Source organism: Poeciliopsis prolifica, unplaced genomic scaffold, assembly GCF_027474105.1.
Source record: "Poeciliopsis prolifica strain line A6 unplaced genomic scaffold, Auburn_PproV2 SCAFFOLD001, whole genome shotgun sequence".
Classification (NCBI taxonomy): domain Eukaryota; kingdom Metazoa; phylum Chordata; class Actinopteri; order Cyprinodontiformes; family Poeciliidae; genus Poeciliopsis; species Poeciliopsis prolifica.
This window is the reverse complement of record NW_026562376.1, coordinates 6,383,389-6,397,242: the sequence shown is the minus strand read 5'-3', so window position 1 is coordinate 6,397,242 and position 13,854 is coordinate 6,383,389. Positions and strand designations below refer to the sequence as shown.

Below are 13,854 nucleotides of genomic sequence, written 5' to 3'. Positions count from 1 at the left end.
ACACTGTCTTCCAGTTCTCTTACATATTCCTCCTTAACAGAGGATCTAGACATTGGATAACAAAGAGTTGTGTTGTTGTTGTTTAGATTGGCATTGTGTTATATCTGGGTTTCATGTGATAGACCAGCGTAAAGCAAATACAAATTTAAAGAAAAATTATGCATGGTTTTAAAAACATTTTCAGAAAAGTGTGTCATATGTATGTATTTAACACCTTTAATTCATAGAAAGATGGATGGCTCTAGAAAGAAAACATGGTGAAGGATTCAATTAAAAACAGTGTAGACAATGACAGAGGTTGTTTTTAATGTTTATATATTTTTTCTATTGTTATACACTTGTGCATATATGCTAATTGGTTTTATCTTGTAACCAGGTTGCTGTGTGTTGCAGACTTCTGCCCAGGCCTCTCTTGAAAATGAGATCTAGATCTCAACAGAGTTATCCTGGCTAAATAAAGGAAATTAAAAAAAAAAAAGTTGGACAATGACCCTAAGCATGCAACCAGTACCAGTACAATGAATGGATCAGGTCCAAGTAATTCCATGTGTTCAAACAGCCCAGAGGTCAAGTTTCAAACTTAAATGCAATGGATAATTTGTGAATTGATTGACCATCCAGTCTGACTTGAGTTGAATCAAGTCAAGTCAGATTGGGCTTGACTTGAAGAAGAATGAATAAATATTTCAGTCTTTACATGAGAAAGTTTTCTCTGTCTACCCATCATTGTGCTCTGCTTTGTGTTGACCCATGTAAAACCCTAATAAAATTCAAATTTATGCTCGCATTGAGGCGAAATGCAAAAACATCCAAGACATTTTTGCAAGCCACTCTATATGTGCCACTATTAACTGGATAAATCTGGTTAAATCTAACTTGCATCTGGAATCTGAACCCAGCTGAAAGGAAATGGGGCTCCCTCCCTCCACACTCTGTTTTCCTCTCTGCCTTGTCCTGTCTGCGGCACTTGGTGGGCAGATCCCCGTCTCGGTTTTCACTCTTCGTTGTGAAGGAGGAGTTTTCTGTTTTAGCTGGCTCGAATAAAATCTGAGTGATCCCTGAAAGTAGACTTTGATTTGAGCAGAAGGACGAGCTGAAAAGAAGCTGCAACAATGGCTGTGGCGGGCTGTACGAAATGCATAAAATATATGTTATTCTTCTTTAATTTTATTTTCTGGGTGAGTCAATCTTACTTTACTTTTTAAAAAAAACATCTCTTATGTTTGAGTTGTTTAATTTCTCTTGGTTTTTTTAGACTGAATGTTTTCTTTCGATGAAGTTTTAATTCCTTGATATTTGCATTGAAACAGATCAGATCTTTAAACTTTGAGAACCACATCTTGTGCTCTTTGTGACTCCTGTGTCGATGACTCAAAGGCAGAACCACCAAAAGTTGGGAGAGGATCATTCAGGACTTCTGAGTGGGATGAGATTCTTATCATCTCTCTTTCTTAGAAACTCTCCTTAAAATCCATCATTGATGTTGCTTTAGGTCAATATCAGGAAGAACACAATAGATACATTTTGAAAATTAAATAACAGATTTACCCTTAGTATGTTACAATAATGCTCATTAACACTTAAAACTGACCAGTTGACCAGATTTTTGGAGAGTTTTGCTTCAAACTTCAAAAATGTCCAAGATCTCACCATTTCTGATGATTTCAAAAAAAATTTCTTTGGGAACTTACTCTTAAACTATCTTCAAATACACATAGGTTACAAAAGAAAACAGCTTTATTATTTATCTGCCAAGTTATCCTACACTGATAGTCTCTAAGGCCCTATATGTAAGTTTCCATTGGCGCATGCAGCATTGTTTAGATGAGCAAGGAGTCGCCACATCCTGGACAGGCCGCACTTGATCGACTGCTTCCTCTGTTGGTTTTGCCGCTGTGCCCGTCTATGTGAAAGCTCTTGAGCCCCTTCTTCCTCATTTGGCTATTTTTCACATTGTGATTTGAGTTTCCTGTTTCTTTGGGAACAATGGTGACCAGTCAGGTGGGAAAAAAAGAGCGAGAATAAGAATGGGGGATAGATTTCTTGATACAGCTTGAATATTGGCACAGACATGCAAACAACCCCATTCCACCAGTCGACTTTTGGGATAAAATATTGATAGATTTTTGCAGGGGTTACAGAATAGCAAACAAGGCAAGTTTAAAAAGATAAAAAATACTTATTTGCCGATCTGGCTGTAAACAATGCTGTGAGGGCACATTCTGTGCCACAGGTCACTGAGGTGTCAGGATGTCCTTTCTGCTTTCAGACCTCAGCTCCACAGTGGAGTTCAGTACAAAGGGAGAAAGAAGTTAGAAGACAGTTTTGAACGTTTGTTTAATTTAAACAAATTATTGACCTCAGTTTCATGTCACTGTTTGACCTTTTCTGTATGTTCCTACATGGCTCTGATCTTCCCTCAGGGTGTCATTAGAGTAGCCAGATAAAATGTGAGGATGAATAATTAAAGCCTGTTTCCCTTTCCGACAGCTGGCCGGAGGTGTGATCTTAGGAGTGGCCCTGTGGTTACGCCATGACAGTCAAACCAGCAACCTCCTCATACTTCAGTTTGAAGGCCAGCAGGCGCCGAGCACCTTTTACATCAGTGAGTATCCACCTCAGTAAAACTGCAACTAATTTCAATGCCATTCATAGGGATTTTATGTTCTAGATCAATACAAACTGGCACAGATTTATGCACTTGAAAGAAAGTGGCACGTATTCTTTTTAAATAAAAATCTTAAAAGTCCATCAAGCCTTCACAGTTAGACCCATTTACTTCAAAATCCCTGAAGGAAATCTGTTGACAGCACTTAGATCAGACATGTAAAGTAAAATAAATTGCGAATAAGACATACTCAAAATGCTTGCAACAAGTTGTGGACATTTATTTCATGCAATGTTGCACACGTTTTTCACCAAGACCTTGTGGTGATGAAGGGAAAGCTCAGTGCAAAGCCTTCTCTAGAACATCACAAAGGTCCCCAGTGGGGTTAGGGTGTGAACTTTGTGGTGGCCGTTCCGTGTGTAAAGATGTCTTCCTCTCACTGAAACACACGTTGATAATTTTAGCACAATGAAGCCTGGAATTATCATCTTAAAATATCCTCATTTCAACAGGAAAGAAACAATCCCCAAATGGGATTAGTCAGCTGACCTTGTAATGTTTCTGAACTTTGACCCGACTAACCCCATATGACAACATTGCCCCCACAGGCTGCAACAGAAGACACCAGGCATGATGATTGCATCACTTAATCTGCCTCTTTTCTTATCCTGATGATGAGCCCGTCTCTCTGGAAGAGGGCGAATCTGGACTCATCTGGTCACATGACCTGATTGCGTCGCTCCAGAGTCCGGTCTCTGTGCTCCCCAGCAGATTTCCTCCAGTTAGCCTCAATGTTTAGAGAAGGGTTAGTTTTCCATGCAGCAACTATTTGCTCATTTAAATTCATTTGGAGACTTTTTTGTTGTTGTTTTGGCCAGTCGGTGTATTCCTGCATAACTGGTGAAGTCATCAGCTCGACAGGAAAACTTTTCATAAACTATAGGTTGTGCTCTATTCATTTTCACACCAACGCTGTCCTTATTTTTTGTGTCTGAAAACCTTTCCATGAAGCTGAATTTGTCTTAGCTGTAAGCTAAGGGATGAGATGATCAGCAGGGGGCAGAAACATGTGGGGGAGGGGCCAAGGCATTTTTCTGGCATTTTATGAGAATGACTTTAAGCGCTTAGATGGCACCAGTAACTATTTCGATATATTATGTTGAATATGATTGCTAATTATTTCTAAAACATAAAACAAATGGTTGAAGTAAAATATTCATCACTTAAAATGTAACATCACATCAACAAATTTTATGTGTAGCTCTCGGATCGGCATCACACTGGAATAGAGGGAAGGAGAAATGAGTGTGAGCCTTGGAATCATTACTACAAAATCACTTATGCTGTGGTTACATAAAAAAGTTTATTGCTGTTCATTTTCCACAGTTTTGCTCGAGGCTTAAACATCCCTCATCATTTAGTTGATCTCAAAAAGTTAACATCTACTAATTTTGTCTTTATTTTCAATTGTTAACACAGAGAAAGAGCTATCTTAGAACAGCCACCTAAAATATATAATTAGAAGCGAGTGGGCTGACTCGACCTCTCACAATAGGAAACAGGACCTGCGTAGTTCCGCGTCTCGCCTTAAGAGTGATTACAACCAGCTTTAACGCTATCCCACGACCTCACCGTAGGTCATCATTTCTGAATTAAAAACTTTTCATATTCATGTTTAAGTTCTGCGTCTCCCTCAGTCTCTTTGGGTAACCATTTGATAGCAGCCAGATGCTTCAGACAGATGTTGCAACAGATGTGGAGCCCAGAAACACTGCCTTTGAGAGTGGTGCAGAAATATAAACATGAACTGTATCTTCTGTTGCACACTTTTTCTTCTAATCTTATATTTCATCTTGTGGCAAATGCTCCTTTTGTTTTTCAGATCATATAGTGTGTATCTTGTCTCCATCGTTCACTGCTCTCAGCTCCCTAAACAGTAAAACATGACATGATGTAAGCATTTCAAAGCCCCATGATCTTGGTTTTTGCTGCGGCGGTGAACTCCAGTAAAACTATTAATTTACATCTGGGCTCCTGCTGTTCTGCCATACTTACCCCCTCCGTAAGTATATGGGACAAAGTCAAACTCGAGCTTTTTATAGTGGAGAGGAGGAACTCACATGATTTTAAAGCAGTGGCGGCATGAAAGGCCCACCCAGGCAAGATCAAGGGAATATTTCGTTTTTTTGGCCCTCCCTTCAACATACGCCCAAGCATAATTCAAATAATCTCATACATGTGCACATTATCCCTCAAATTAAAGTTTGAAGTGGGTGTTTTTTTAGCTTACTGGCACACCAAAGTGGTATTTATGTAAGACTGGAAATACACACGCTCCCACCTCTGCTGCAGCACTTGAGAAGCTTACTGTGGCAGTTGTCTGGTCTGGTTTGTGCCACAGCCTCTGACTCCTTCATAGTTGAACTTTTGCTTGCTGTGAGGAAAATGAGAAAAATCTCCATAGTGCTCATGTTTGTATTATACACATAAACTCAGAGCCAAGTAATGAGAAGCACTGCATAGACACTAAGTATGAGAAAGTAAACAGCTTTTTTCATTATTAAAATGCTCTTCTGAATATCAGAGATCCACTTGTAAGCAATAAAACACAAATTAATGCAACAGACTTCTTGTGAGACTTTGGTTTATTCAGTCAATCAGTCAAATATTATTTCATTTTATTGAAAACATTTAGATTAATGTTGATTAAAATCAGACAAACCAGCTAAAAAAAACTCCAACAATGAAAAAAACTAAGAAAAGTGAAACTACAGCAAAACGAGATGCACTGATGTTCATTGTGTTGTTGTGTGGACACATTAAATTTGATTCAAAATCAATTTGAAAATACCTTATAATCCCAAAATGAAAATAATTCTTGGTGCAATTCATACCATAAAAAGCTTCCTCAGAGTTCTGATGGGTTTGGCCAGGAAGGATCTCCTGTAGCAGTCTGTCTTGCAGCATGAATGGAGACGTGTCTGACTGAAAACACTTGTTTACTGCATGACAGCCTTACAAAGCGGATGCTCCGGATTGGCTATAATTGTGATTCCCCTACATACTGCAGAAGAGGCTGAATTAGTCAACAAACTCCACCAGTGTGTAACTTCTCAAATGGGAGAGTTTAGAGCCTACAGTTCAGTGAACACAGTGTTGGCTGCATAATGCTTTGGGGATGCTATTTCTCACTGCGGACTGGAAAGCAGGTCAGAGTTCATGGGAAGATGAACAGAGAAATGGAAGTCCGGGATGAAACTTTTCAGATTTTCATTGATCAAAAAAATGTTGCTGCTTTTTGCTGCTGCTTTTTGCTTTCATTTCACAGTTGTCTTCCACTCATTGCTAATCAGTCATGTGGATATTTCATGGATGCATAATATTTTGATTAAGTTTCTAGTTGTAATGTGACAAAATGTAAAAAAAAAAAAAAAAAGTTTGAGGGTTAAGATGTTCTCTGGTTCTTGGCCAAAAACAGAAATAAGCATAAAAGTAGAGCATCCCCTTTAAACTGCTGGCATGTCTTCGAGGATAGTAAATCATTTTTGCACTGCCCTGGATTACATAACGAGGGAGTCAAAGACACACTGCATATTTCCTCCGTCTGCTTTTAACTTTGTAAAATAATTGTTTTTAAATTATAGGCAAAATGTATATCTTTTTATCCTGAGTTTATTTCACTTTATTGGTATCCTTCTCAGATGGTGTGAAAATCACTTCTTCCTTTTTTGTTCTATTCAAGTACTGAAGGAGACAGACAAGTGAAGCTTCTGGTGATTGTACTGAGAGACAACAAATAAATGGACTTCTCCGGGGGTCTAAAAGCGCATGTCTCCTTTAAAGACTCAATAGATGCCGAACCTCAAAGGGTGTTGTCATAGTAATGGAGGGCAGTGGAAATAATGGCTCCTTTGCTGCATTGCAGATTTACTGGCCCTGGTAACCTTCCCTTGGTACCACAAAAAAAGTCCTGAAAGCAAAGAGAAGGGGCTGAGGGGGTTGGGTTATGTGTGATAAATGAGATACAGTGCTAGATGGCCTGTGTCACCGTTAGTTCATTTCGGTGAGTCCTGTCAGGCTTCGTTAGCGGGTCAGTGAGTTGGTTTCTCTGCAAATCAGAATAGAGGACTCTGAAAAGCCTGAACTACTTTTATAAAAGATATATTTCATGTTTTAAACCAATCTGTTCATTTTTCATTGTGTCAAAACAAGTTCTTGCCTGACAAGTCATGAAAGTGGAAGTGAGTCATCTCGATACACAGAATCCCGACAACAGACCATGTCTTTTCTTAGGTATTTCATTTCATTTGAACAATTTATGCTCATCATTTCCTGTTTAAACAGATGTAATCAGTATCTGATCTGTGCAGAACAAATGCTTGCTGTGAATCTGCTTATGGAAACAAAAATGACTCACGGCATTAAAGTGCTACTGAAGAAAAGTTTTCCCACCCAAACCTGAAACATGGCTATTTCATGGTTAAAACAATTTAGTCTGATCCTCAAGCAGCAAAGCAGCCCCAAAATGTCATCAGAGCATTTCTAACAACATGATGTTATTTTTCTGAAATCAAAGCAACATGTGACAGGACAGGCGTCTTCCAATGATCTTCACGTTTGTCTTAGTCAGAAGAACAAACTCTAGTTTCGAGAAGGGGATTTTCTTTTTGTTGGCAGTCATGTCTCCTTTTTCTTTAGTCTTTTCTTTGCTAAAGTGTAAAAATATTAACCTTTTTTATGGAGTTTTGTGACTTTGTGAATGAGCGGTTGATTAGCTCTTGCAGGTTGGTTTGAATAGACTTTCCTTAATAAATTAAATCATAAATTAAAATTTTCTTCTATTTTTATTTATGCAGAGAAATCTCATCGAGACGCAGGGACTTAATTTTCAAGAGCGACCTATTTTAAAAATACATACTAAACAAAAAAAACAAAAAAAACCGTCTGATATTGAATATGTTTTTATGAGCTGAGACTTCTAGGTGTGACAACAAAATAAAAACAAAATGAGTCTGAAATTTATATATTTTTAGATAATTGCTGCTAATTCATATTAGCTGAAGCGAATGGCTTGTAAGAGAAGGCCAAAGACTGAATCTGCCTTGTACCGCATTTTTAAAAAAGCTCCAATCTCAGAAACATCAAAGAAGTTTATGTGACTGCTGTTGTGAAATCTGTTAAACTGCCTTTATGTTTGACGTTTATTTACACAAAAAGCTGATGAATGTTTAGACAGGAAATGAAGGATGAAGGCATTTCGGCACCAATTCTGTTTTTGCCCGGATCGCATACCGCGAAACTAATGGAGTGATATGAAAATAAAAGCAGTGTAAAGTTCAAAAACATTACAGTTATTTACAAGAAAACTATTTCATTGATTTTCTTTCATATGTTCCGTTCTCCTTTTTAACAGGAAACTTATTGTTGCACATTTCCGCACGACCCCACGACCCCAGTTGCTGTGTAAATAATCAATGTCTTCTGAGTAAATGACCCCCAAATTCACCATGAAGACAGTTTGAAAGATCAGAAAATTCCAATAGTGTTAAGATTGAGATTGTTTATTTATTTATTTTAGTTGGAAGTTTTGGTCTTGACCTTTGTAAGACTAGCTGGTAGCTTTGGCCACTATGACCGAATGGTGAGGATTTATACTTTATTACTGATATGTTATTATTTTTAGTTAAATGTGCTGCAGTGTGTACTAAAAGTATAAATGATCTCAGATTGTATAGTTATTGGCATTTTTCTCCTTTGTTTCTTTAATTATTTTGTTCATTCATGCTTTCATTCTGCATTGAACCCAGTTTCACTTTTCAGTTTTGATGGCAACACAATAACCTGCACTCTCTTTTTTAAACATGTCTAATTGCTCGAACGTGTGTTTGTGCATCCATGTGTGCTTACATGGTCGCTATGTTTCCCAAGAAATGCTGTGAGTCCGGGATCAGTGCAGACAGGGTTTTGTGTGGAAGTCCAGGGTGTTATGGAGGGATTTCCTTGTCAGGGTGGCTGCTCAGGAAGTGGGAGATATTTGTCTTTCAAATGCAAATAATAGTATGTCACCCTACAGAGAAAACAGAAAAAACATCCAGGAAGCCCCAAACCAAACAACATTTGGCTCACTTTCATGTGCTTGAGGGTTTTCTCCCTCTTAGCGTTGACACTTCTGCCCCCTAGTGGCGGCTGAGACGCTGTGACATCGTGATAATTGACTTTCTTTTTACAGGCGTCTACATACTGATCGCTGTCGGAGCTGTCATGATGCTTGTGGGATTCTTGGGATGTTACGGTGCCATTCAGGAATCTCAGTGTCTGTTAGGAACGGTTAGCATTCCAGCTCCACCAATCACACCTCTTGTTTATGCAAAGAGCAACTACATTTAATAAAATAAATGAGATAAGTCTGACTAAATATATGTTCCAACATCTTCTGTGCAGTTTTTCTTCTTTTTGGTGATCCTCTTTGCCTGTGAAGTGGCTGCGGCTATCTGGGGCTTCATGAACAGGGACACTGTATGTACAATAAAATAGAAATGTCTTAAAATCATCTTCAATTGTCATCCAGATTCACGTTTTCTGATTGTCCACAGATGTCCAAAGAGCTGATTAATTTCTATGACGCTGCGTACATCAAGGCTGTGGATGTCACGGGGTCCCCAAGTAAAGACGCAGCCATCGGTGTGCTGGGTGCGTTCCACACCACGGTATGTTTTGTATTGAGTCCAATTTTTTATGTTTGTGGAAAAACAAAAAAGTATGCCTTGTAATTACAAGTGCTTTTGCTCTGGCTTTCATGTTCAGCTAAACTGCTGTGGGAAAGGCGACGACACTCTTCTGTTCATGCAAGTCCGCGCCACCTTGTGTCCCTCAGGAATACTTTCCGCGCCAAAACCCAAGGTACACACAAAGTTTACTACCAAACCCTTCCTACAGACCGTGTTTTATCATTTTAACAACTTTTCCTTGTCAGTTGCATGCCCACTAGTTGCTTAGTTCACAAGTAGAAACGATGCTCAAAAAAAAAAAAAAAAAAATGAGTGAAGGCTCCAGCTAAAAGATGCAGAAGAATGCTACCATTACATTTGAAACACTGAAGAATGAAATGGTAAGAGAAGAGTTTCCAACTCAAATGTGCAATTAAAGAGGAAAAGACATGGAAATGTATTAATTTATTAATCAGTAATGAGTGCAGCACTTTGGCGGCGCCTATAAAGTTATTTAAAAGCATTCTTTGGAAAACCCAGTCTACTTGTAATTAACTACAGAACTGACTGACCTCTCATGACTGTAACTCTTGCTCAGAAAATAAAACTCCGTCAGCGTTCAGGTAAATTTTGTAATTTGTGCTTTAGGTATGACCAGCATTGCTGGAAGTGTATAATGTCCATTTCCAACAACAGCTCTATCAGAAAACTTCAACGAACATGCTGTGCAGTGAAAGCAGCTAAAACAATCTATGTTTTCAGAAACCAATTTCACATAATCAGGCTGTTTTTTTACTGGTAAGCATTTAATTGTCTGTCAAACTTGCAGTTTTTAAACGTGCCACAGGTACAAAACACCAAAATCAAATGGCTTAATTACCTTCTCCTTGTGTAGATAAGTTCTCCAGAGTCTTGCTAATGACCTAATTATTCCATTCACCCATCAAACACTGGTTTAATTACAAAATGTCACTTGTCGCCAAAAGGTGATTTCTGCAGAGACAAGAAAAACCCAAACAGTTTGTCTTTTGTTTAGCTTGATCACTATGGAAAGAAAATACTTGCTGCTACAGATAAGAATCAAGGCTAATCAGGAAGAAGGACATTTTTAATTTACTCATCGAAGCTTAATTCTGACAAATTACACATAAAAAAGTAAACAACAATTCATTGTCTTGCTTGATAAACTTTAATTTAAGACACATTTCATATTCCTAGGACAAAAATGGTTTTATATGGAGAAAAGGTTTTTTGGTTTTTTTGCTTTTTCGGTGTCTGAGCAGAAATCAGTTCAGGTTTATGATGCTCAACCAGATTTCCAGCAGAAGAAACAGACATATTGAAAATTGATAATTCCTCATAAAAGGGTGGATCATTAACTGCAGCATTGATATTTGTACAATTTTGTTGAACTCATTAAATCAATATATCTACGTTATTCTTTAAATGACAAGTAAGAGAAAAAGCAAGAAAAAATCTAACTGAAAGGAGAACTTTGATAGGAAATTAGATTGGATGTTGATTGACTAAAAATGAACCTTTCCTTCGACTGACAGAACAAATAAGTGGGGAGAAAGTGACCGAGGAGAACAGATGTGCTTTCTTAATAAGCATCTATAATGTTGCCATATCTTTAACACTCACTCCATCATTTTATACATTGCCACATCAATTTAGCACAAATCCATCAACCAATATGAAACTTTGGGCCTTCCGATATTCATCTTGGTGTTATGGCTGATAATCAACATTTACTGATATATATTTGAGCTTCAATCTGCTGCCCTGAAAATGTTCCCGATGTGTTTAATCAGATTGTGTTGATTTAGTCATGCATATTAAAGAGTTATTAGGTTTACAGGAGTGAAGCTGAGTCTTTGACATTACCCAAACCTCTTTGATAAATAACAGCAGCAGGTACACCTGCTCACTGTCAGTGTTTACATTGTGATTTGATATTTTATGTGAACAGGCTTATATGCCCAGCAAATATACAGCACCTTGTTTTGACAGCTGACTTGGTTCAGTTACATGTGAATTATGACAGACTTGGTGCACTGAGAGCAGAACAAACCTTTTAATTGATTGCAGCATCCTGATCCAGCCTTTCTTTGTCTCTTCTCAGAGCTGCCACAGTGAACTCGTCACTCTGTTCTCCGAGAAGCTCCACCTCATCGGCCTGGCCGCCTTGGTGGTTGCCGTCATCATGGTGAGCGACGGGTTGAAAATGCACAGATCTCGATTCCGTTATTAAGAAATACTGCCTGTTGTCAGCTCTGATAGCATCGCAGACTCTAAGAAACAGACATATTGAATTAAATTATATCATTTTCTGCATTTAGATCTTTGAGATGATCTTCACCATGGTGCTCTGCTGTGGGATTCGCAACAGCCCAGGAGTTTACTAAGCGTTTAAAGGCCAGCAGAAAACCACAGCAGCTGATACCAGAGGGATCTGTTTCTGTGCTACTGAAAGCACAACATGTATATTATCCTATTTACTATAGATTAGATCATTTATATATTACTCATCTGTCATTACTTTCATTTTGACAGTAACTGACCTGTTATTGTTTTCTTTTATCCCTTCAGTCTGTTGGAAAATGTTTCTCTAGCAGGGTTTCTGGGTGTGTAATATGTATATAAACGTATTGTTTATTAGAAAGGAGAATGCATGTGTATGCGTGCGCTCGTGTGTGTGTGTGTGTGTGTGTTTGTGTGTGTGTGTGCGTGTGTGTGCGTGCGTGCGTGCGTGCGTGCGTGCGTGTGCGTGTGCGTGTGTGTGTGTGTGTGTGTGTGTGTGTGTGTGTGTGTGTGTGTGTGTGTGTGTGTGTGTGTGTGTGTGTGCTAACTGGGTAGTTGTTTGTGTTGTATCTCGCTGCAGGGTGACTGTTATTTATTCTGCAGTGTTTCTGGGATCAGTAAGGAGGTTTTTACTGGACCGTGTGTGTCTTCTAACCTAAAGAAAAAAATCATGCTCTCACATTTGGTAACTTGTGAATCTTCCCAGAACAAATAGAGGCAAAACTTTTAAATTTTCTGCTTTTTTTAAGAATCCTAATAAATTAAACCAACTGTCATATATAAGTGTTTAACTGTGATTTTTCTTTTTTTTTTTCTCTGAAGGAGCTTGACTTTATTTGGGAATTTTTGTTTGTCTTATTATCCAGCCAACATGTATTAATTTGAGCTGTAAAAAAAGATTGTATATAGAGTTTGATGCAGAACAATGCTCCATTTGAACTCGTTTTCTCAATACCCTGCTAAGACTTTACACAGCAGGCCGTGTCACTGATTTTGGCAAGATGGTTCATATTTAATCAGGTCAAAAGGTTTCATTCACAAATCCGTCCAAAATATCTGAAAATTGTGAATGCTAAATAGTCAAACTTCTTCTTCAGAACATCATTTTAAAGATGTTCGAGCTGCAACATGGCGACATGTCCTGTGTTATTTAATTATCCATATTACTTCTGAATTATACTTCTGTGTACTAAAGCATTTTCTAAGACTTAGCAGAAATTTAGCAGAAACTTTATGGTTTTAAACCCTCTAATGCTGCATTTGCTGCATTTCGCCACGAGGGGGTGCAATCAAACGAACGCATGTTCGCTCTGCAGCTTCTTTCCCTTTTGCAGCAACTTATTTCCATGAAAAACTAAACTGACTCGTACCTCTGGCACAGACACAGCGGCCACACCCAAAGCACAAGTTTGTTCTGCCAACAGGTTCACTTTCTCAGCTTTGATCTCAGCTGTGACAAAGATAGGCCCCAAGCTCTTTCACGCTCAGAAAGAATCTCTTGAATATGGTTTCTTTTGACTGAACACACTTTGTTTCTAGTTTAAGAATCTTCTGACATCTCTACTGTTGTCAATTGGAACTTTGTGTGTTGGCTCCAGATTAAAGATGTCTTAAAGTTAAGGTACACGGTGATATTTAGACAACACGGTGTTATGATCGTCGACACGAGGGCAAGTGTCTGCCAAAGCCGCCTTTCCTGTTTCTGGAGGACAATGACGCCGTGTGGTTTTAAAACAAGCCTCATCCAGTCAGCACTTATGACTCATGAAACGAACTTTCTACCGTCTGAATAAGAGCAGCGACTGGCAGGTTCCAGATTTTAGTGTGCAAAGTTGTGAAATCCTCTGTTTTGGGTGGATTGATTCCACCCAAATGATGATATGGGCGTTAAAAGCATTAATTACTCACATGGGCTTATATTGTGCTACTAGCAAGTGACGAAGAAAACAGGATTGAATCAGAAATGTGATTTTTATATTCTAAGAAAAAAAAAATAATATTAATTTATTAGATCAACACAGATTGTTTTATTTTTTAAACTGGACCTCTATTTCAGAAGTTCAAAGTTCAAGTAGTTCAGATTTTTAGCGTAGGAGATGTACAGAAGATTTGTAAGCCTTTTCACGTTTTGTGAATGGAGACAAACTCTTTTTTTATTATTTTTATTTGTAAGTCAAGATTTTCACTGACAAATGAAAATCTTCCTTAAATATTACACCACAAAGTATTAGTTCT

At 38.2% G+C, this 13,854-nt stretch overlaps 1 protein-coding gene across 1 annotated transcript; it reads left to right on the top strand.

Moving 5' to 3' along the window:
* The first annotated feature begins 1,039 nt into the window (after positions 1-1,039).
* On the top strand, positions 1,040-12,421 carry LOC129372055 (CD81 antigen-like). The gene is made up of 8 exons (XM_055049090.1): positions 1,040-1,178; positions 2,491-2,605; positions 8,838-8,935; positions 9,050-9,124; positions 9,202-9,315; positions 9,413-9,508; positions 11,441-11,524; positions 11,658-12,421. Exons 1-8 carry the CDS (start codon positions 1,113-1,115, stop codon positions 11,721-11,723), a joined length of 714 nt encoding a protein of 237 aa, XP_054905065.1. The 5' UTR covers positions 1,040-1,112; the 3' UTR covers positions 11,724-12,421.
* The last annotated feature ends 1,433 nt before the right edge of the window (positions 12,422-13,854 follow it).

Excerpts from the sequence above, each read along its gene's own strand:
- LOC129372055 (XM_055049090.1), top strand. The coding sequence starts at position 1,113 with ATGGCTGTGGCGGGCTGTACGAAATGCATAAAATATATGTTATTCTTC. Across the intron at positions 8,936-9,049 it reads CTCAGTGTCTGTTAGGAACG|TTTTTCTTCTTTTTGGTGAT; the intron begins GTTAGCATTCCA and ends TCTTCTGTGCAG. Across the intron at positions 9,125-9,201 it reads GCTTCATGAACAGGGACACT|ATGTCCAAAGAGCTGATTAA; the intron begins GTATGTACAATA and ends GATTGTCCACAG.